Source organism: Salmo salar, chromosome 14 (genome assembly GCF_965601325.2).
Source record: "Salmo salar chromosome 14, fSalSal1, whole genome shotgun sequence".
Classification (NCBI taxonomy): Eukaryota; Metazoa; Chordata; class Actinopteri; order Salmoniformes; family Salmonidae; genus Salmo; species Salmo salar.
In genome coordinates, this window is record NC_138304.1 from 103,858,598 (window position 1) to 103,881,097 (window position 22,500).

Below are 22,500 nucleotides of genomic sequence, written 5' to 3' on the forward strand. Positions count from 1 at the left end.
CTATATCATGACCCTTCTGCCTGATGTTTATCCTATAGCCCAGCCCAGCAGCTGTTGAGTAGAGGCTGTGATAAGGAAGACATTTACAGTGAGCCACTAGAAGGGCGGAGGAGAGGTGGAGGGGCGGTAGTGGAGAGGAACTGGAGAGATTGAGGGGGGGGATTTACAAACCTCAATTTTACAGGCCAGTTCAGCTATTAGTTCAGCTATTTACCGTAAGGTTAATATAAGATTAGGAGAGATGGGACAGTGACATAGGAGAGAGAGAGAGGAGAGAGGAGAGAAGAGAGAGGAGAGAGGAGAGAAGAGAGAGGAGAGAGAGAAGAGAGAGAGGAGAGAGAGGAGAGAGAGGAGAGAGAGGAGAGAGAAGAGAGAAGAGAGAGGAGTGAAGAGAGAGGAGAGAGGCGAGAGGAGAGAGAGGAGAGAAGAGAGAAGAGAGAAGAGAGAGGAGAGAGGAGGAGAGGAGAGAGGAGAGAAGGGAGAGAGAGGAGAGAGGAGAGAGGAGAGAAGAGAGAAGAGAGAGGAGAGAAGAGAGAGAAGAGAGAGGAGAGAGAGGAGAGAGGGGAGAGGGAGAGAGAGAGGAGAGAAGAGAGAAGAGAGAAGAGAGAAGAGAGAAGAGAGAGGAGAGAGGAGAGAGAGAGAGAGAGAGAGAGAGAGAGAGGAGAGAAGGGAGAAGGGAGAAGGGAGAAGAGAGAGAGAGAGAGAGAGAGAGAGAGAGAGATAGAGAGGGGAGAGGGAGAGATAGAGAGGGGAGAGAGGGAGATAGAGAAGAGAGAGAGAGAGAAGAGAGAGAGAGAACATCAACTAGAGAGAGAAGAGAGAGAGAGAGAGGGGGGAGACAGAGAGAGAAGAGAGAGAGGAGAGAGAAGAGAGAGAGAGGAGAGAGAGGAGAGAAGAGAGAGGAGAGAGAGAGAGGAGAGAGGAGAGAGAGAGAACATCCACTAGAGAGAGGAGAGTCCTGTACACTACTGTTAATGGTAATGGATCCTGTATAAACGGATCCCACAGAGTGAGGCTGTCCATTAGTATACTAACATAACAACCACTCCCATTACACTGACTGTTAGATGGAACACAATTAGAGCCAGGAGTTTTTCTTGATCAAGTAACTGATCTGGCAAACAACATGTGATGGGAGAGAAAGAGAGAAAAAGAGAGAGTAGGAGGAGAGAGAAAGAGAGAGGAAGCTAGAGAAAGAGAGACTGACAGTGTTATTCTAACAGTCTGGTTTATGACTCCATACGTCAGCAAAACAACATGTCAGACATGCCCCAGATACTCCCATAAGATAGATGGTGAGTGAGTGAGTGAGTGAGTGAGTGTGTGTGTGTGTGTGTGTGTGTGTGTGTGTGTGTGTGTGTGTGTGTGTGTGTGTGTGTGTGTGTGTGTGTGTGTGTGTGTGTGTGTGTGTGTGTGTGTGTGTGTGTGTGTGTGTGTGTGTGTGTGTGTGTGTGTGTGTGTGTGTGTGTGTGTGTTTGTAAATGTGGCATTATGGCTAAAGTTTAAGTGCGTGAGGGTGTGTGTAGAATGTAGACTAGTCGTCAAGGTATGCAGCCGTCACCAGGGAAAGGTGTTGTCAGGGTAACCATCAGTGGGGCACGGCCTCAGGACAGGATTAGGAATTCTACCTCTCCCTCTGTGTGTGTGGTGTGTGTGTGCGTGCGTGCGTGTGTGTGTGTGTGTGCGTGTGTGTGTGTGTGTGTGTGTGTGTGGCTCTTGTCTAGGCCTGAGATAACCTACCCAACACTCCCACCTAGTGGTTAACTGAGGTCACAAACTGAACTGATTGTTTCAGCAAGGAACACTGACCTTTAAAGTGCTCTGAGGACATATCTGTAAGATCATTTCTGACTAAAACAGCCTTGCCATCACACACATACACACACACACACACACACACACACACACACACACACACACACACACACACACACACACACACACACACACACACACACACACACACACACACATTCCATCTACCTGGCCCCCGGATTAGTTGAATCGAGCCAATTTGCTGAATGGGGCTGAATGGAACCACAAAATAGCTAAGGATCATGGTGAAATTGGCCGTAACTTGCAAAGGATCATGGCCGATGTAGTCATTTTCATCCAGCCTGAGAGAATCAACCTGGTAATTCTTAGGGCTAGGCCCCTTTTTTTCTTCACTTCCTGTTTGAGTGACGTGCCCAAAGTAAACTGCCTGTTACTCAGGCCCTGAAGCCAGGATAAGCATATAATTGGTACCATTGGAAAGAAAACACTTTGAAGTTTGTAGAAATGTTAAAATAAGGTAGGAGAATATAACACAATAGATATGGTAGGAGAAAATCTAAAGAAAAACCAACCGGAAATTATTGTTTTGAGAGAGACCATCCTCTTAGAATGGCAAGTATACGGTCATATTGAAAATCATCTCCCTGGATGCAATTCCTATGCTTTCCACAGGCTGTCAGCAGTCTATGTTCAAGGTTTCAGGCTGGTAACTTCAAAGACAATAAGACATTTCAGTTTTAGCAGAAGGACACAGTCATGGAAATTACACACCTGCTAAAATCGGTTTCCTATTGAAAATACTTCTTCCGTAAGAAATATTATAGTTTCATTACATTTTAGGGTATCTGAGGAGTAAATAGAAATGCATTTTGACTTGTTGAAACCAAATTTTAAGGGTAGATTTTCAAATTCCTTTCTCTGCATGTTGAACAAGTGGATTACTCAAATCGACGGCACCAACTAAACAGACTTTTTGGGATATAAAGAAGGATTTTATCTAACAAAACAACACTACATGTTATAGCTGGGACCCTTTGGATGACAAATCAGAGGACGATTTTCAAAAAATAAGTGAATATTTTATCGTTATTTGTCAATGTTTGAAACCTGTGCCGGTGGAAAAACATTTTGATGTGGGGCGCTGTCCTCATACAATTGCATGGCATGTTTTCGCTGTAATAGCTACTGTAAATCAGACAGTGCAGTTAGATTAACAAGAATTTAATCTTTCAGCTGATATAAGACACTTATATGTACATAAATGTTTAAAATCCATAATATTTATGATTATTTATTTGAATTGCGCGGCCTTCAGTTTCACCGGAAGTTGTCCTGCTAGCGGGACTCTTATCCTCAATTAATGTAAATGAACCTGATGCTAGCCTACTGTTAAACCTTTGGTTAAGAGCTCAGCAGAAGGTTAAAGTTCGGCATTACCTAGAACCTGGCCAGGTCAACATGGAGCAGAAGGTTAAAGTTCAGCGTTACCTAGATCCTGGCCAGGTCAACATTGGAAAACAAAACGGACAGAAAAAATAAACTATGATAATCAGAATTACGACTGATTTACCGGCAACAATGAAGATTAGACTTTTCGGAATGACGATTTGTACTGTTAAATACAGAAAATGCTGACGTGTCAAATCATACTCACAGTTGCTCACAGTTAAGTTCCCTATCATATGACCATGGTCCTTACACCTGAAAATACTTGGCTACCATCACAACAGCCGATCACAACTTGATTAGGCAGGATTGGATTACCCCATTAGAATAAAGATGACTATACATAAATTACAAAATTATTTTATGTCCATTCTGTATTTTGATATGATTATAGACAATCTGCATCATTTGTGCAACTGTATCATTTTGTCATCATCGAAACCTCAGACATACGATGTAGTTTGGAATTCAACATTATTATTGTAACTGCATTCTAAATTGATATTTCAAACATAGTTTGAGCTCAATCCTCCATCCTCCACTCTGCCATCCTCTGTTTTTCACTCTGTCATCCTCTGTTCTCCACTCTGTCATCCTCTGTTTTTCACTCTGTCATCCTCTGTTCTCCACTCTGCCATCCTCTGTTCTCCACTCTGCCATCCTCTGTTCTCCACTCTGCCATCCTCTGTTCTCCACTCTGCCATCCTCTGTTCTCCACTCTGTCATCCTCTGTTCTCCACTCTGTCATCCTCTGTTTTCCACTAGGCTACCTGCTGCCCCTTTAATATATATATGGTTTCCACAGGAGGTTGTGTGTGTTTTTGAATGTGCGTACACGTGTGTTTGTGTGTCAAGAGAGTTAAACCTAAGAGTTGATGACTATCTTGCTTGAGAACATCAGACGAACTGAAATCAGACGAACTGAAATCAGACAAACTGAAATCAGACAAACTGAAATCAGACAAACTGAAATCAGACGAACTGAAATCAGACAAACTGAAATCAGACTAACTGAAATCAGAATAACTGAAATCAGACTAAGTGAAAGCCAAAGTGTGACACATCAACTACTAGTCTATTGACAAAATACTGTATTCAGTGTTAATTAGGTTGGGGACAACATACTGTATTAATTAGGTTGGGGACCACATCTCTTTCTCTATAGCAGGTTTCTGCATGTCTTGTAGCTGAATGGAACGTGACCTATCTGAAGCATTCCGTGTCACCCGGGCCGTTTGTGGCATCACGCCCTGCTTCTTTATTACCTGGGTGTGTGTGTGTGTGTGTGTGTGTGTGTGTGTGTGTGTGTGTGTGTGTGTGTGTGTGTGTGTGTGTGTGTGTGTGTGTGTGTGTGTGTGTGTGTGTGTGTGTGTGTGTGTGTGTGTGTGTGTGTGTGTGTGTGTGTGTGTGTGTGTGTGTGTGTGTGTGTGTGTGTGTGTGTGTGTGTGTGCGTGTGTGTTCGTCTGCACGTGTGTTAGATGTATTGAATGGTGAGGGTATACTGTGCAGTGAGAGCATTTTAACCTTCCAATTCATTAAACATTCAAACGCTTCTCTCTCCTCACTGTGACCTCTTCTCTCTCCACTGTGACCTCTTCTCTTTCCACTGTGCTCTCTTCTCTCTCCACTGTAACCTCTTTCCACTGTGACCTCTTATCTTTCCACTGTGACCTCTTCTCTTTCCACTTTGACCTCTTCTCTCTCCACTGTGTTCTCTTTCCACTGTGACCTCTTATCTTTCCACTGTGACCTCTTCTCTTTCCACTGTGACCTTTTCTTCTCTTTCCACTGTGACCTCTTCTCTTTCCACGGTTACCTCTTTCTCTTTCTACTGTGACCTCTTCTCTCTCCACTGTGACCTCTTTCCACTGTGACCTCTTCTCTTTCCACTGTGACCTCTTATCTTTCCACTGTGACCTCTTATCTTTCCACTGTGACCTCTTTCCACTGTGACCTCTTATCTTTCCACTGTGACCTCTTATCTTTCCACTGTGACCTCTTCTCTCTCCTCACTGTGACCTCTTCTCTCTCCTCACTGTGACCTCTTCTCTTTCCACTGTGACCTCTTCTCTTTCCACTGTGACCTTTTCTTCTCTTTCCACTGTGACCTCTTCTCTTTCCACGGTTACCTCTTTCTCTTTCTACTGTGACCTCTTCTCTCTCCACTGTGACCTCTTTCCACTGTGACCTCTTCTCTTTCCACTGTGACCTCTTATCTTTCCACTGTGACCTCTTCTCTTTCCACTGTGACCTCTTTCCACTGTGACCTCTTCTCTCTCCACTGGGACCTCTTTCCACTGTGACCTCTTCTCTCTCCTCACTGTGACCTCTTCTCTCTCCTCACTGTGACCTCTTCTCTTTCCACTGTGACCTCTTCTCTCTCCTCACTGTGACCTCTTCTCTTTCCACTGTGACCTCTTCTCTTTCCACGGTGATCTCCACACATTTATTTTCTTTCCTGTTCCCTCTCTCTCTTGTTCAAGGTACACTGTACGACAGAGATATAGACAGCATATATAGTTCACGCAAGTTATTAAGTGTACCTCATCCACCAACTCTTTATAGTACGTAGTCGAGGAAATGTCTGTACCCATACACACTCATTATACAACACAAAGTGCCCCTTGACGCAAAGACACAGACGCACACGTGCACTCACAGAAATAGAGTTGTATTTACAAGCGTGCACACACGTGCACATACACATGCACACCAGGCCACACAGATGTGCCTGACAGCAGCTGAGTGAGAGCTGAGGTTGAATAAACTAAAAACCTGCTCTATCCAGAAACAGTGAATACAAGGGATTAAGAACAAAAATGACCTCACCACAAAGTCATCCTGCCAGTGGGCCAGTAGGTGTGGGCTACATTGGTCAGACAGTAGGTGGTTTAGAGTGGGCCACATTGAAAAAATAAAATGAAAAAAAAAACAATAACCTCCATTTATATATAAAAGTAAATCACACAAAACAAATGCAACCACATTGTTATAGAGAAAGGCTCTCCCAAACTATGGAGGAGTCAGTCACTATGTAGGAGTCAGTCAATATGGAGGAGTTAGTCAGTATGGAGGAGTTAGTCAGTATGGAGGAGTCAGTCACTATGGAGAAGTTAGTCAGTATGGAGAAGTTAGTCAGTATGGAGGAGTTAGTCAGTATGGAGGAGTTAGTCAGTATGGAGGAGTTAGTCAGTATGGAGGAGTTAGTCACTATGGAGGAGTAAGTCAGTATGGAGAAGTTAGTCACTATGGAGGAGTTAGTCACTATGTAGAAGTTAGTCACCACGGAGGAGTCAGTCAGTATGGAGGAGTTAGTCTCTACAGAGGAGTTAGTCACTACAGAGGAGTTAGTCGGTATGGAGGAGTTAGTCACTACGGAGGAGTTAGTCACTATGGAGGAGTTAGTCACTACGGAGGAGTTAGTCACTACGGAGGAGTTAGTCAGTATGGAGGAGTTAGTCAGTATGGAGGAGTCAGTCAGTATGGAGGAGTCAGTCACTATGGAGGAGTTAGTCAGTATGGAGGAGTTAGTCACTATGGAGGAGTTAGTCTCTATGGAGATGTTAGTCACTATGGAGGAGTTAGTCAGTATGGAGGAGTTAGTCTCTACAGAGGAGTTAGTCAGTATGGAGGAGTTAGTCAGTATGGAGGAGTTAAACAATATGGAGGAATTACTCACTATGGAGGAGTTAGTCACTACAGAGTAGTTAGTCAGTATGGAGGAGTTAGTCTCTATGGAGGAGTTAGTCACTACGGAGGAGTTAGTCACTACGGAGGAGTTAGTCACTACGGAGGAGTTAGTCACTACGGAGGAGTTAGTCAATACGGAGGAGTTAGTCACTACGGAGGAGTTAGTCACTACGGAGGAGTTAGTCACTACGGAGGAGTTAGTCACTACGGAGGAGTTAGTCACTATGGAGGAGTTAGTCAGTATGGAGGAGTTAGTCAGTATGGAGGAGTTAGTCAGTATGGAGGAGTTAGTCATGATGGAGGAGTTAGTCATGATGGAGGAGTTAGTCACTATGGAGGTCACTATGGAGGAGTTAGTCACTATGGAGGAGTTAGTCACTATGGAGGAGTTAGTCACTATGTAGAAGTTAGTCAGTATGGAGAAGTTAGTCAGTATGGAGGAGTTAGTCACTATGTAGAAGTTAGTCACCATGGAGGAGTAGGTCAGTATGGAGGAGTTAGTCACTATGGAGGAGTCAGTCTCTATGGAGGAGTCAGTCACTATGTAGGAGTCAGTCACTATGTAGGAGTCAGTCACTATGGAGGAGTTAGTCACTATGGAGGAGTTAGTCACTATTGAGGAATTAGTCACTATGGAGGAGTTAGTCACTATGATGGAGTTAGTCACTATGGAGGAGTTAAACACTATGGAGGAGTTAGTCTCTACTGAGGAGTTAGTGTCAATGGAGGAGTTAGTGTCAATGGAGGAGTTAGTGTCAATGGAGGAGTTAGTGTCTATGGAGGAGTTAGTCACTACGGAGGAGTTAGTCACTACGGAGGAGTTAGTCATTATGGAGGAGTTAGTCATTATGGAGGAGTTAGTCACTATGGAGGAGTTAGTCACTATGGAGGAGTTAGTCACTATGGAGGAGTTAAACACTATGGAGGAGTTAGTCACTATGGAGGAGTTAGTCACTATGTAGAAGTTAGTCACCATGGAGGAGTCAGTCACTATGGAGGAGTTAGTCACTATGGAGGAGTTAGTCAGTATGGAGGAGTCAGTCACTATGGAGGAGTTAGTCAGTATGGAGGAGTTAGTCAGTATGGAGGAGTCAGTCACTATGGAGGAGTTAGTCAGTATGGAGGAGTTAGTCACTATGGAGGAGTTAGTCACTATGGAGGAGTTAGTCACTATGGAGGAGTTAGTCAGTAAGGAGGAGTTAGTCACTATGGAGGAGTTAGTCAGTAAGGAGAAGTTAGTCAGTATGGAGGAGTTAGTCACTATGGAGGAGTTAGTCAGTATGGAGGAGTTAGTCACTATGTAGAAGTCAGTCACTATGTAGGAGTCAATCACTATGGAGGAGTCAGTCACTTTGGAGGAGTTAGTCACTATGGAGGAGTTAGTCACTATGGAGGAGTTAGTCAGTATGGAGGAGTCAGTCACTGTGGAGGAGTCAGTCACTGTGGAGGAGTCAGTCACCGTGGAGGAGTCAGTCACCGTGGAGGAGTTAGTCACTATGGAGGAGTTAGTCAGTATGGAGGAGTTAGTCAGTATGGAGGAGTTAGTCAGTATGGAGGAGTCAGTCACTGTGGAGGAGTCAGTCACCGTGGAGGAGTCAATCACTATGGAGGAGTCAGTCACTTTGGAGGAGTTAGTCACTATGGAGGAGTTAGTCACTATGGAGGAGTTAGTCAGTATGGAGGAGTTAGTCAGTATGGAGGAGTTAGTCACTATGGAGGAGTCAGTCACTGTGGAGGAGTCAGTCACCGTGGAGGAGTCAGTCACCGTGGAGGAGTTAGTCACTATGGAGGAGTTAGTCAGTATGGAGGAGTTAGTCACTATGGAGGAGTTAGTCAGCATGGAGGAGTTAGTCAGTATGGAGGAGTTAGTCACTATGGAGGAGTCAGTCAGTAAGGAGAAGTCAGTCACTATGGAGGAGTCAGTCAGTAAGGAGAAGTCAGTCACTATGGAGGAGTTAGTCTCTATGGAGGAGTTAGTCACTATGGAGGAGTCAGTCAGTAAGGAGGAGTCAGTCACTATGGAGGAGTTAGTCACTATGGAGGAGTTAGTCACTATGGAGGAGTTAGTCACTATGGAGGAGTCAGTCAGTATGGAGGAGTTAGTCAGTATCGAGGAGTTAGTCACTATGGAGGAGTTAGTCACTATGGATGAGTTAGTCAGTATGGAGGAGTTAGTCAGTATGGAGGAGTTAGTCAGTATGGAGGAGTTAGTCAGTATGGAGGAGTTAGTCAGTATGGAGGAGTTAGTCTCTATGGAGGAGTTAGTCACTATGGATGAGTTAGTCACTATGGATGAGTTAGTCACTACGGAAGAGAAATTCACTACGGAAGAGAATGTCACTATGGAGGAGTTAGTCAATATGGATGAGTTAGTCAGTATGGAGGAGTTAGTCTCTATGGAGAGCAAGTCACTATGTAGGAGTTAGTCAGTATGAAGAGCTGGTCACTATTGGAGAGCAAGTCACTATGTAGGAGTTAGTCAGTATGAAGAGCTGGTCACTATTGGAGAGCAAGTCACTATGTAGGAGTTAGTCAGTGTGGAGGAGTTTGTCTGTATGGAGGAGCAAGTCGCTATGGAGTTATTTATAATGAATAGGGAGTGATAACTTTTTGGCTCTGAGTGAAAGAGAGAGGAAGACAGTGATAACTATCTCTGAATGAAAGAGAGAGAGATGGGACAGTGATAACTATCTCTGAATGAAAGAGAGACAGATGGGACAGTGATAACTATCTCTGAATGAAAGAGAGACAGATGGGACAGTGATAACTATCTCTGAATGAAAGAGAGACAGATGGGACAGTGATAACTATCTCTGAATGAAAGAGAGACAGATGGGACAGTGATAACTATCTCTGAATGAAAGAGAGACAGATGGGACAGTGATAACTATCTCTGAATGAAAGAGAGACAGATGGGACAGTGATAACTATCTCTGAATGAAAGAGAGACAGATGGGACAGTGATAACTATCTCTGAATGAAAGAGAGAGAGGGGAGGGGGACAGTATCACGAGCTCTGAGTGAAAGAGAGAGGGGACAGTGAAAGGATAACAAAAAATAGTTAAAAAATAAAGAGGGAGAGATGTCTTTGCCATTCAGGGAAGTGTGTTTTGTGTGTGTGCATGTGCGTGTGTGTGTGTGTGTGTGTGTGTGTGTGTGTGTGTGTGTGTGTGTGTGTGTGTGTGTGTGTGCGCGCACACGTCCATGCATGAATGTGTGTGGGTAGTGTTCTAATTAAAAATGTATTTGAAGATCATTCCCTCTCTGAGTCTCTCCTCTCTGAATAAGGCTTCATGTTCCTATGTAATCTCTCCCCTCTGAATAAAGCTTTGTGTTTCTATGTCATCTATCCTTTCATGAAGAAAGCTTTGTGTTCCTATGTAATCTCTCCTCTCTAAACGGCACAACAGTGGTAGGCCTGATCACCGACAACGATGAGATGGCATATAGGGAGGAGGTCAGAGACATGGCAGTGTGGTGCACGGACAACAACCTCTCCGTCAATGTGAGCAAGACAAAGGAGCTGATCGTGGACTACTGGAAAAGGCGGGCCGAACAGGCCCACATTAACATCAACGGGGCTGTAGTGAAGCGGGTCGAGAGTTTCAAGTTCCTTGGTGTCCACATCACCAACGAACGATCATTGTCCAAACATACCAAGACAGTCATGAAGAGGGCACAACAATACCTTTTCCCCCTCAGGAGACTGAAAAGATTTGGCATGGGTCCCCAGATCCTCAAAAGGTTCTACAGCTGCACCATCGAGAGCATCCTGACCGGTTGCATCACTGCCTGGTATGGCAACTGCTCGGCATCTGACCGTAAGGCGCTACAGAGGTAGTGCGAATGGCCCAGTACATCACTGGGGCCAAGCTTCCTGCCATCCAGGACCTATATAATAGGCGGTGTCAGAGGAAAGCCCAAAGATTTGTCAGAGACTCCAGTCACCCAAGTTGTGTAGACTGTTTTCTCTGCTACCACACGGTAAGCAGTACCGGAGCGCCAAGTCTAGGACCAAAAGGCTCCTCAACAGCTTCTACCCCCAAGCCATTAGACTGCTGACCAATTCATAAAATCACCACTGGACTATTTACATTGCCACCCCCCTAACCTGTACCCCCGCACACTGACTCTGTATCGGTGCCCCCTGTATGAAGCCTCCACACTGACTCGGTATCGTTGCCCCCTGTATATAGCCTCCACACTGACTCTGTACCGTAACACCCTGTATATAGCCTCCACATTAACTCTGCACCGGTACCCCCTGTATATAACTTCCACATTGACTCTGTACCGGTACCCCCTGTATATAGCCTCCACATTGACTCTGTACCGGTACCCCCTGTATATAGCCTCCACATTGACTCTGTACCGGTACCCCCTGTATATAGCCTCCACATTGACTCTGTACCGTAACACCCTGTATATAGCCTCCACATTGACTCTGTGCCGGTACCCCCTGTATATAGCCTCCACATTGACTCTGTACCGGTACCCCCTGTATATAGCCTCCACATTGACTCTGTACCGGTACCCCCTGTATATAGCCTCCACATTGACTCTGTACCGGTACCCCCTGTATATAGCCTCCACATTGACTCGGTACCGGTACCCCCTGTATATAGCCTCCACATTGACTCGGTACCGGTACCCCCTGTATATAGCCTCCACATTGACTCTGTACCGGTACCCCCTGTATATAGCCTCCACATTGACTCTGTACCGGTACCCCCTGTATATAGCCTCCACATTGACTCTGTACCGTAACACCCTGTATATAGCCTCCACATTGACTCGGTACCGGTATCCCCTGTATATAGCCTCCACATTGACTCGGTACCGGTACCCCCTGTATATAGCCTCCACATTGACTCTGTACCGGTACCCCCTGTATATAGCCTCCACATTGACTCTGTACCGGTACCCCCTGTATATAGCCTCCACATTGACTCTGTACCGGTACCCCCTGTATATAGCCTCCACATTGACTCTGTACCGGTACCCCCTGTATATAGCCTCCACATTGACTCTGTACCGTAACACCCTGTATATAGCCTCCACATTGACTCTGTGCCGGTACCCCCTGTATATAGCCTCCACATTGACTCTGTACCGGTACCCCCTGTATATAGCCTCCACATTGACTCTGTACCGGTACCCCCTGTATATAGCCTCCACATTGACTCTGTACCGGTACCCCCTGTATATAGCCTCCACATTGACTCTGTACCGTAACACCCTGTATATAGCCTCCACATTGACTCGGTACCGGTATCCCCTGTATATAGCCTCCACATTGACTCGGTACCGGTACCCCCTGTATATAGCCTCCACATTGACTCTGTACCGGTACCCCCTGTATATAGCCTCCACATTGACTCGGTACCGGTATCCCCTGTATATAGCCTCCACATTGACTCGGTACCGGTACCCCCTGTATATAGCCTCCACATTGACTCTGTACCGGTACCCCCTGTATATAGCCTCCACATTGACTCTGTACCGGTACCCCCTGTATATAGCCTCCACATTGACTCTGTACCGGTACCCCCTGTATATAGCCTCCACACTGACTCGGTATCGGTACCCCCTGTATATAGCCTCCACATTGACTCTGTACCGGTACCCCCTGTATATAGTCTCAACATTGACTCTGTACCGGTACCCCCTGTATATAGCCTCCACACTGACTCGGTATCGGTACCCCCTGTATATAGCCTCCACACTGACTCGGTATCGGTACCCCCTGTATATAGCCTCCACACTGACTCGGTATCGGTACCCCCTGTATATAGCCTCCACACTGACTCGGTATCGGTACCCCCTGTATATAGCCTCCACACTGACTCGGTATCGGTACCCCCTGTATATAGCCTCCACACTGACTCGGTATCGGTACCCCCTGTATATAGCCTCCACACTGACTCGGTATCGGTACCCCCTGTATATAGCCTCCACACTGACTCGGTATCGGTACCCCCTGTATATAGCCTCCACACTGACTCGGTATCGGTACCCCCTGTATATAGCCTCCACACTGACTCGGTATCGGTACCCCCTGTATATAGCCTCCACACTGACTCGGTATCGGTACCCCCTGTATATAGCCTCCACACTGACTCGGTATCGGTACCCCCTGTATATAGCCTCCACACTGACTCGGTATCGGTACCCCCTGTATATAGCCTCCACACTGACTCGGTATCGGTACCCCCTGTATATAGCCTCCACACTGACTCGGTATCGGTACCCCCTGTATATAGCCTCCACACTGACTCGGTATCGGTACCCCCTGTATATAGCCTCCACACTGACTCGGTATCGGTACCCCCTGTATATAGCCTCCACACTGACTCGGTATCGGTACCCCCTGTATATAGCCTCCACACTGACTCGGTATCGGTACCCCCTGTATATAGCCTCCACATTGACTCGGTATCGGTACCCCCTGTATATAGCCTCCACACTGACTCGGTATCGGTACCCCCTGTATATAGCCTCCACATTGACTCTGTACCGGTACCCCCTGTATATAGCCTCCACATTGACTCTGTATCGGTACCCCCTGTATATAGCCTCCACATTGACTCTGTACTGGTACCCCCTGTATATAGCCTCCACATTGACTCGGTATCGGTACCCCCTGTATATAGCCTCCACATTGACTCGGTATCGGTACCCCCTGTATATAGCCTCCACATTGACTCTGTACCGTAACACCCTGTATATAGCCTCCACATTGACTCGGTACCAGTCCCCCCTGTATATAGCCTCCACATTGACTCGGTATCGGTACCCCCTGTATATAGCCTCCACATTGACTCGGTATCGGTACCCCCTGTATATAGCCTCCACACTGACTCGGTATCGGTACCCCCTGTATATAGCCTCCACACTTGACTCTGTATCGGTACCCCCTGTATATAGCCTCCACACTGACTCGGTATCGGTACCCCCTGTATATAGCCTCCACATTGACTCTGTACCGGTACCCCCTGTATATAGCCTCCACACTGACTCTGTACCGGTACCCCCTGTATATAGCCTCCACACTGACTCTGTACCGGTACCCCCTGTATATAGCCTCCACATCTGACTCTGTACCGGTACCCCCTGTATATAGCCTCCACACTGACTCGGTATCGGTACCCCCTGTATATAGCCTCCACACTGACTCGGTATCGGTACCCCCTGTATATAGCCTCCACACTGACTCGGTATCGGTACCCCCTGTATATAGCCTCCACACTGACTCGGTATCGGTACCCCCTGTATATAGCCTCCACACTGACTCTGTACCGGTACCCCCTGTATATAGCCTCCACACTGACTCGGTATCGGTACCCCCTGTATATAGCCTCCACATTGACTCTGTACCGGTACCCCCTGTATATAGCCTCCACACTGACTCTGTATCGGTACCCCCTGTATATAGCCTCCACATTGACTCTGTACCGGTACCCCCTGTATATAGCCTCCACATTGACTCTGTACTGGTACCCCCTGTATATAGCCTCCACACTGACTCGGTATCGGTACCCCCTGTATATAGCCTCCACATTGACTCGGTACCGGTACCCCCTGTATATAGCCTCCACATTGACTCGGTACCGGTACCCCCTGTATATAGCCTCCACATTGACTCGGTACCGGTACCCCCTGTATATAGCCTCCACACTGACTCGGTATCGGTACCCCCTGTATACTGTTATTCTTATTGTGTTACTTTTTATTATTACTTTTTACTTTAGTCTACTTGGTAAATATTTTCTTAACTCTTCTTGAACTGCGCTGTTGGTTAAGGGCTTGTAAGTAAGCATTTCACGGTAAAGTCTACACTTGTTGTATTCGGCACATGTGAAAAATAAAGTTAGATTTATTTTTTTAAATAAGGCTTTGTGTTCCAATATATAATCTCTCCTCTCTGAATAAGGCTTTGTGTTCCAATATATAATCTCTCCTCTCTGAATAAGGCTTTGTGTTCCTATATAATCTCTCCTCTCTGAATAAGGCTTTGTGTTCCTATATAATCTCTCCTCTCTGAATAAGGCTTTGTGTTCCTATATAATCTCTCCTCTCTGAATAAGGCTTTGTGTTCCTAATCTCTCCTCTCTGAATAAGGCTTTGTGTTCCTATGTTATCTCTCCTCTCTGAATAGGGCTTTGTGTTCCTAACCTCTCCTCTCTGAATAAAGCTTTGTGTTCCTATGTAATCTCTCCTCTCTGAATAGGGCTTTGTGTTCCTAATCTCTCCTCTCTGAATAAGGATTTGTGTTCCTATGTACGCTCCTCTCTGAATAAGGCTTTTTGTTCCTATATAATCTCTCCTCTCTGAATAAGGCTTTGTGTTCGTATATAATCTCTTCTCTCTGAATAAGGCTTTGTGTCCCTATATAATCTCTCCTCTCTGAATAAGGCTTTGTGTTCCTAATCTCTCCTCTCTGAATAAGGCATTGTGTTCCTATGTAATCTCTCCTCTGTGAATAAGGCTTTGTGTTCCTATAGAATCTCTCCTCTCTGAATAAGGCTTTGTGTTCCTATATAATCTCTCCTCTCTGAATAAGGCTTTGTATTCCTATGTAATCTCTCCTCTCTGAATAAGGCTTTGTGTTCCTGTATAATCTCTCCTCTCTGAATAAGGCTTTGTATTCCTATGTAATCTCTCCTCTCTGAATAAGGCTTTGTGTTCCTATATAATCTCTCCTCTCTGAATAAGGCTTTGTGTCCCTATATAATCTCTCCTCTCTGAATAGGGCTTTGTGTTCCTAATCTCTCCTCTCTGAATAAGGCTTTGTGTCCCTATATAATCTCTCCTCTCTGAATAGGGCTTTGTGTTCCTAATCTCTCCTCTCTGAATAAGGCTTTGTGTTCCTATATAATCTCTCCTCTGTGAATAAGGCTTTGTGTTCCTATAGAATCTCTCCTCTCTGAATAAGGCTTTGTGTTCCTATATAATCTCTCCTCTCTGAATAAGGCTTTGTGTTCCTATGTAATTTCTCCTCTCTGAATAAGGCTTTGTGTTCCTGTATAATCTCTCCTCTCTGAATAAGGCTTTGTATTCCTAATCTCTCCTCTCTGAATAAGGCTTTGTGTTCCTATATAATCTCTCCTCTCTGAATAAGGCTTTGTATTCCTATGTAATCTCTCCTCTCTGAATAAGGCTTTGTGTTCCTATATAATCTCTCCTCTCTGAATAAGGCTTTGTGTTCCTATATAATCTCTCCTCTCCATCACATAACTCTGGACACAAACTGGCAACCAAGCGTCCAGATACCCACATATAAATACACACATACACACAAACACACAAGCACGAAAGGCACTCACACACACACCCACGCACACACAAATGCTCATGCACGCACAAACAAACACACACGCGTATGCATGCACTCACACACAAACACGCACACACACACGTGCACAACATACGCGCACACACACACGCACACACAAACACACACACGCACACACACGCGCTCGCACATGCACACGCACGCACACACACACACACACACACACACACACACACACACACACACACACACACGTGCACACACACAAACGCACACACACTCTGTTCCCAGGATCCCAGCACATCAAAGACTGTGGTTTTACATGAGAAGAATTTCTATAAATTATACATTCCAGAAAGGACAGTCACAGGCTAGACAGAGATAGATAGGGAGGCAGGACGCAAACACACAGACGCACACCAACACAAACCTATACAACGCACAGTGCATACAGTACATTCTCAGACACGCACGGTAACACACAGACACACGGACAGGTTGGTTTGTGTAAAGCCTCGTAGTCTTCAGGTTGGTCTGTTGGTGTAAAGTCATCCGGCTCGTTCTAGAAATATGAACAGCAGAAGGAATACGCTTTTATTAAAGGTCTGCTAAACAGTATCTTCATTGTTAGGAAAATAGGCCTCTCTCTATCTTTCATTTTCTATCATTGTCTCTCTGTCTCTCTGTTTCTCTCTCTCTCTCTCTCTCTCTCCTCTCTCTCTCTCTCTCTCTCTCTCTCTCTCTCTCTCTCTCTCTCTCTCTCTCTCTCTCTCTCTCTCTCTCTCTCTCTCTCTCTCTCCTCTCTCTCTCTCTCTCTCTCTCTCTCTCTCTCTCTCTCTCTCTCCCTTTCTTTCTTCTCTCACAGACAAACAAAGAGAAGAAAGAAAAACAGGTGTGAGACAAAAACAGGGTCTCAACAAAAGCACGGTCACCAATTCACAATGCCGAGAAAAGAGAACAAAGAATCCAATTCATAAACAAATTATAGTAATCTCTTATCTGACCTGGAAAGCTCTGTGTCTGAAAAGCATACAATCCTGAAACAATGTCAAAAGGAGGTCAATGTTTCTGTCATCCTACAGTCTTTTTCTGGTGTCTCAGCATCCTACACCTTTCCTGGGATTCTACTGGGAGCTCCCTGAACACAAACGGAACGTCAACGCTCACGTCGTCAGAGTCATTTAAAGGTGAACTTGGCATCATCGAACGCAACGTGCCTTCCTTCCATAAATGACAACTTAACAACTAAATGAATGTCTTCTAAGACTGCTTTTCAGTGTCTCTTGCTGAAGGGAGGGTACTACGTGGAAAGAGCCTACAACACCGGCAGCAGATCGGTATTCTGTTGTCGACGTCTGTAAGCAGGAAGTTGCCCCTTCTCGTATGACGTCATGGGGCTGAGTCTACCTTTTGATAGCTTTGACCATTTCGACCAACAACCATTTAAATAATGAAGTTGTTTTTAAATAGCGTTTTTATTTGCTGTGAACCACCCAGAGCTTTTGGTAATGTTCCCATGGCCTATATTGAATAAACACAACCCATTTTTTAACTAGTCATTAACAAAGTTGTAGTCATTCCCCTGGGCCTTCTGATGGCCCACGTAGAACCAACATAGGGAGGTATTGACCAGTCCTCTTTAGTTCGTTTAGACTCCACTTCTTCCACTGGTTACAATGGCTAGACCCTCCAGCAGAAAGGCAGACAGACAACACAGACAGGCAGACAGACAACACAGACAACACAGACAGGCAGGCAGGCAGGCAGGCAGGCGGGCGGGCGTGCGGGCGGGCGGGCGGGCGGGCGGGCGACGGACGGACAGGCAGACAGGCAGACAGACAGTGAGTAAACCAGTGGAAATGCACTGCCCACCTCTCTCTTCTCTGTAAAAAACTTTCTGTAAACTGGAGTGTCTCAGAGAGGGGTGGTGTTGCACTGTGAAACCCTCTTGGTTAGACTCTCTGGCTAGCCAGGAGGTATGGAGGTGTGGTGAAACACTGCCAAACACACTGAGAAGAGCGGAGAGAAAGAGGCAGGTAATCTCTGTGCCGTCAACGTGACCCAGCAAACTCATCAGTAAACAGAAGAGAGGATGCATGTGTATGTGTGTGTGTGTGCGTGTGGTGTGTGGCGTGTGGGTGTGTGTGGCGTGTGTGAATGTGGTGTGTGTGTGTGTGCGTGTGGCGTGTGTGGGTGGGTGTGAATGTGGTGTGTGTGTGTGTGTGTGTGCGTGTGATGTGTGTGTGTGTGTGGTGTGCGTGTGGTGTGTGTGTGTGTGTGTGTGGTGTGTGTGTGTGTGAATGTGGTGTGTGTGTGTGTGCGTGTGGTGTGTGGGTGTGGGTGTGTGTGGTGTGTGTGTGCGTGTGGTGTGTGCGTGTGGTGTGTGAGTGTGTGTGCGTGTGCGTGTGGTGTGTGTGTGGTGTGTGTGTGTGTGTGTGTGTGTGTGTGTGTGTCTGTGTGTCTGTGTGTCTGTGTGTCTGTGTGTCTGTGTGTGTGTGTGTGTGTGCGTGTGTGTGTGTGTGCATGTGCGTGTGTGTGGTGCATTCTACAGCTACATCGCTACCGTTAAAGCAGAAACACTCAGCTGTCGTCATTCTTGTGCGACAGTCAGGTCTCAGAGAAGGTGACATCACGGGCCACTCTAGCCAGGTACAGCTTACCTCTGCTACATATTCTAAAGGACAATTCATCTCACCCTATCCCGTACGAGACCACCATTTCAGACGTACCTTTAGGTGAATTGTGGTTCTGGTATTGTCTATGTTTGGTTTGGTTTCCCTCTGTATCCTCGATCCCACTCCCCATCCGGTTCTGTCTGTTACTGACGTTGTTCTTCCCCTTGCTTCCCTTCAACCAACTGAAGGCCTGGCCCAGGGACCCTCCTGTCTTCCACTGCCCACGTTGGGCCTTCCCTTCCCGGGCTAGGATCTCAGAGACGTCCCTGGGCACCAGCTCACCCACGGAGCTCCGCTGGGACATTACTCCCGAGGACCCGAGTGTCAGGGGATGGTACTGTCCCCCTCTATCTCCGCTCTCTCTTTCTCTTGTCTCTACTTTCCTCTTCTGTGGGGTCAGGGGTCATGGAGATGAAGGGTCAAGTTGGCTCCTCTGACCTCTTTCGACCATCCTTCTTTCGTTTTTTTTTTGTTCTCTCTATTTCTGTATCAGCACTGGGACACCACCTTCGATAAGAAGCGGAGGGACAGGGTCAGAAAGAGGGAAGGATAGAGGGAGAAAAGGGAGAGAAATCAAATGTTATTTGTCACATGCTTCGTCAACAGCAGGTGTAGACTAAAAGTGAAATGATGATTTTACAGGTCCTTTTCCAACAATGCAGAGTTAAAGATAAAGACGGAGGGAGTGAGGAGAAAGGGTATAAAAGGAGACAGTCAGGCTGAGATATGTTATATATATACACAGTATATTTGACATATATGGAGTAATGTCTGAATGACCTGCAGCACACAGTTATAACAAGACCATCCTCTCTCTCTCTCCCTCTCTGTCTCTCTCCCTCTCCCTCTCTCTCTCTGTCTCTCTCTGTCTCCTTTCTCTTTCTCTGACTCGCTCTCTCCATTATTTTATTTGTGTGTATGGAGAGAGGGAGCCCTGGGGAAGAAAGAAGAACGAGTACAGTGTGTGAAAAGAGAGGAAGAAAAGCACCACCCTGTTCTGAGTAGTACCCACATTCCCCAGCCAACACCACCCTGTTCTGAGTAGTACCCCACATTCCCCAGCCAACAACCACCCTGTTCTGAGAAGTACCCACATTCCCCCAGCCAACACCACCCTGTTCTGAGTAGTACCCACATTCCCCAGCCAACCACCACCCTGTTCTGAGTAGTACCCACATTCCCCAGCCAACACCACCCTGTTCTGAGTAGTACCCACATTCCCCAGCCAACACCACCCTGTTCTGAGTAGTACCCACATTCCCCAGCCAACACCACCCTGTTCTGAGAAGTACCCACATTCCCCAGCCAACACCACCCTGTCTGAGTAGTACCCACATTCCCCAGCCAACACCACCCTGTTCTGAGTCAGTACCCACATTCCCCAGCCAACACCACCCTGTTCTGAGTAGTACCCACATTCCCAGCCAACACCACCCTGTCTGAGTAGTACCCACATTCCCCAGCCTAAACCACTCTGTTCTGAGTAGTACCCACATTCCCCCCACCCCCCTGTCAGTACCCACATTCCCCAGCCAAACCCCTGTTCTGAGTAGTACCCACATTCCCCAGCCAACACCACCCTGTTCTGAGTAGTACCCACATTCCCCAGCCAACACCACCCTGTTCTGAGTAGTACCCACATTCCCCAGCCAACACCACCCTGTTCTGAGTAGTACCCACATTCCCCAGCCAACAACCACCCTGTTCTGAGTAGTACCCACATTCCCCAGCCAACACCACCCTGTTCTGAGTAGTACCCACATTCCCCAGCCAACACCACCCTGTTCTGAGTAGTACCCACATTCCCCAGCCAACACCACCCTGTTCTGAGTAGTACCCACATTCCCCAGCCAACACCACCCTGTTCTGAGTAGTACCCACATTCCCCAGCCAACACCACCCTGTTCTGAGTAGTACCCACATTCCCCAGCCAACACCACCCTGTTCTGAGTAGTACCCACATTCCCCAGCCTAAACCACACTGTTCTGAGAAGTACCCACATTCCCCAGCCAACACCACCCTGTTCTGAGTAGTACCCACATTCCCCAGCCTAAACCACCCTGTTCTGAGTAGTACCCACATTCCCCAGCCAACACCACCCTGTTCTGAGTAGTACCCACATTCCCCAGCCAACACCACCCTGTTCTGAGTAGTACCCACATTCCCCAGCCAACACCACCCTGTTCTGAGTAGTACCCACATTCCCCAGCCAACACCACCCTGTTCTGAGTAGTACCCACATTCCCCAGCCTAACACCACCCTGTTCTGAGTAGTACCCACATTCCCCAGCCAACACCACCCTGTTCTGAGAGTACCCACATTCCCCAGCCAACACCACCCTGTTCTGAGTAGTACCCACATTCCCCAGCCAACACCACCCTGTTCTGAGTAGTACCCACATTCCCCAGCCAACACCACCCTGTTCTGAGTAGTACCCACATTCCCCAGCCAACACCACCCTGTTCTGAGTAGTACCCACATTCCCCAGCCAACACCACACTGTTCTGAGTAGTACCCACATTCCCCAGCCAACACCACCCTGTTCTGAGTAGTACCCACATTCCCCAGCCAACACCACCCTGTTCTGAGTAGTACCCACATTCCCCAGCCAACACCACCCTGTTCTGAGTGGTACCCACATTCCCCAGCCAACACCACCCTGTTCTGAGTGGTACCCACATTCCCCAGCCAACCTGATCTTCCCTGTAAAGCCTGAATCAAAGACACAACAAAAGAGGAGAAAAGAACGAGCACCTTCATGGAGAACTGCTGAGAAACATCCACACAGAGAGACAATACATCACCCCTCCCTCCACACAGAGACAATACATCACCCCTCCCTACACACACAGACAATACATCACCCCTCCCTACACACACAGACAATACATCACCCCTCCCTCCACACAGACAATACATCACCCCTCCCTACACACAGACAATACATCACCCCTTCCTACACACAGACAATACATCACCCCTCCCTACACACACAGACAATACATCACCCCTCCCTACACACACAGACAATACATCACCCCTCCCTCCACACAGAGAGACAATACATCACCCCTCCCTCCACACACAGACAATACATCACCCCTCCATCCACACACAGACAATACATCACCCCTCCCTACACACACAGACAATACATCACCCCTCCCTACACACACAGACAATACATCACCCCTCCCTCCACACAGACAATACATCACCCCTCCCTACACACAGACAATACATCACCCCTCCCTACACACAGAGAGACAATACATCACCCCTCCCTCCACACACAGACAATACATCACCCCTCCCTCCACACACAGACAATACATCACCCCTCCCTACACACACAGACAATACATCACCCCTCCCTCCACACAGAGAGACAATACATCACCCCTCCCTCCACACACAGACAATACATCACCCCTCCCTCCACACACAGACAATACATCACCCCTCCCTACACACACAGACAATACATCACCCCTCCCTACACACACAGACAATACATCACCCCTCCCTCCACACAGACAATACATCACCCCTCCCTACACACAGACAATACATCACCCCTCCCTACACACAGACAATACATCACCCCTCCCTACAC

The 22,500-nt window shown here is 46.9% G+C and overlaps 1 protein-coding gene across 3 annotated transcripts in view; it reads right to left on the reverse strand.

Annotated features, from left to right (window-relative positions):
* LOC106570725 (NHS-like protein 3) overlaps window positions 1-22,500 on the reverse strand; it is a 113,570-nt gene that overhangs the window by 82,897 nt on the left and 8,173 nt on the right. For all 3 annotated transcript variants that reach the window (XM_045695062.2, XM_045695064.2, XM_045695063.2), the window contains one exon: window positions 18,937-19,389. In XM_045695062.2, the coding sequence (XP_045551018.2) occupies window positions 18,937-19,186 (250 nt within the window). In that variant the 5' untranslated portion in view covers window positions 19,187-19,389. The remainder of the gene's footprint in view (window positions 1-18,936; window positions 19,390-22,500) is intronic.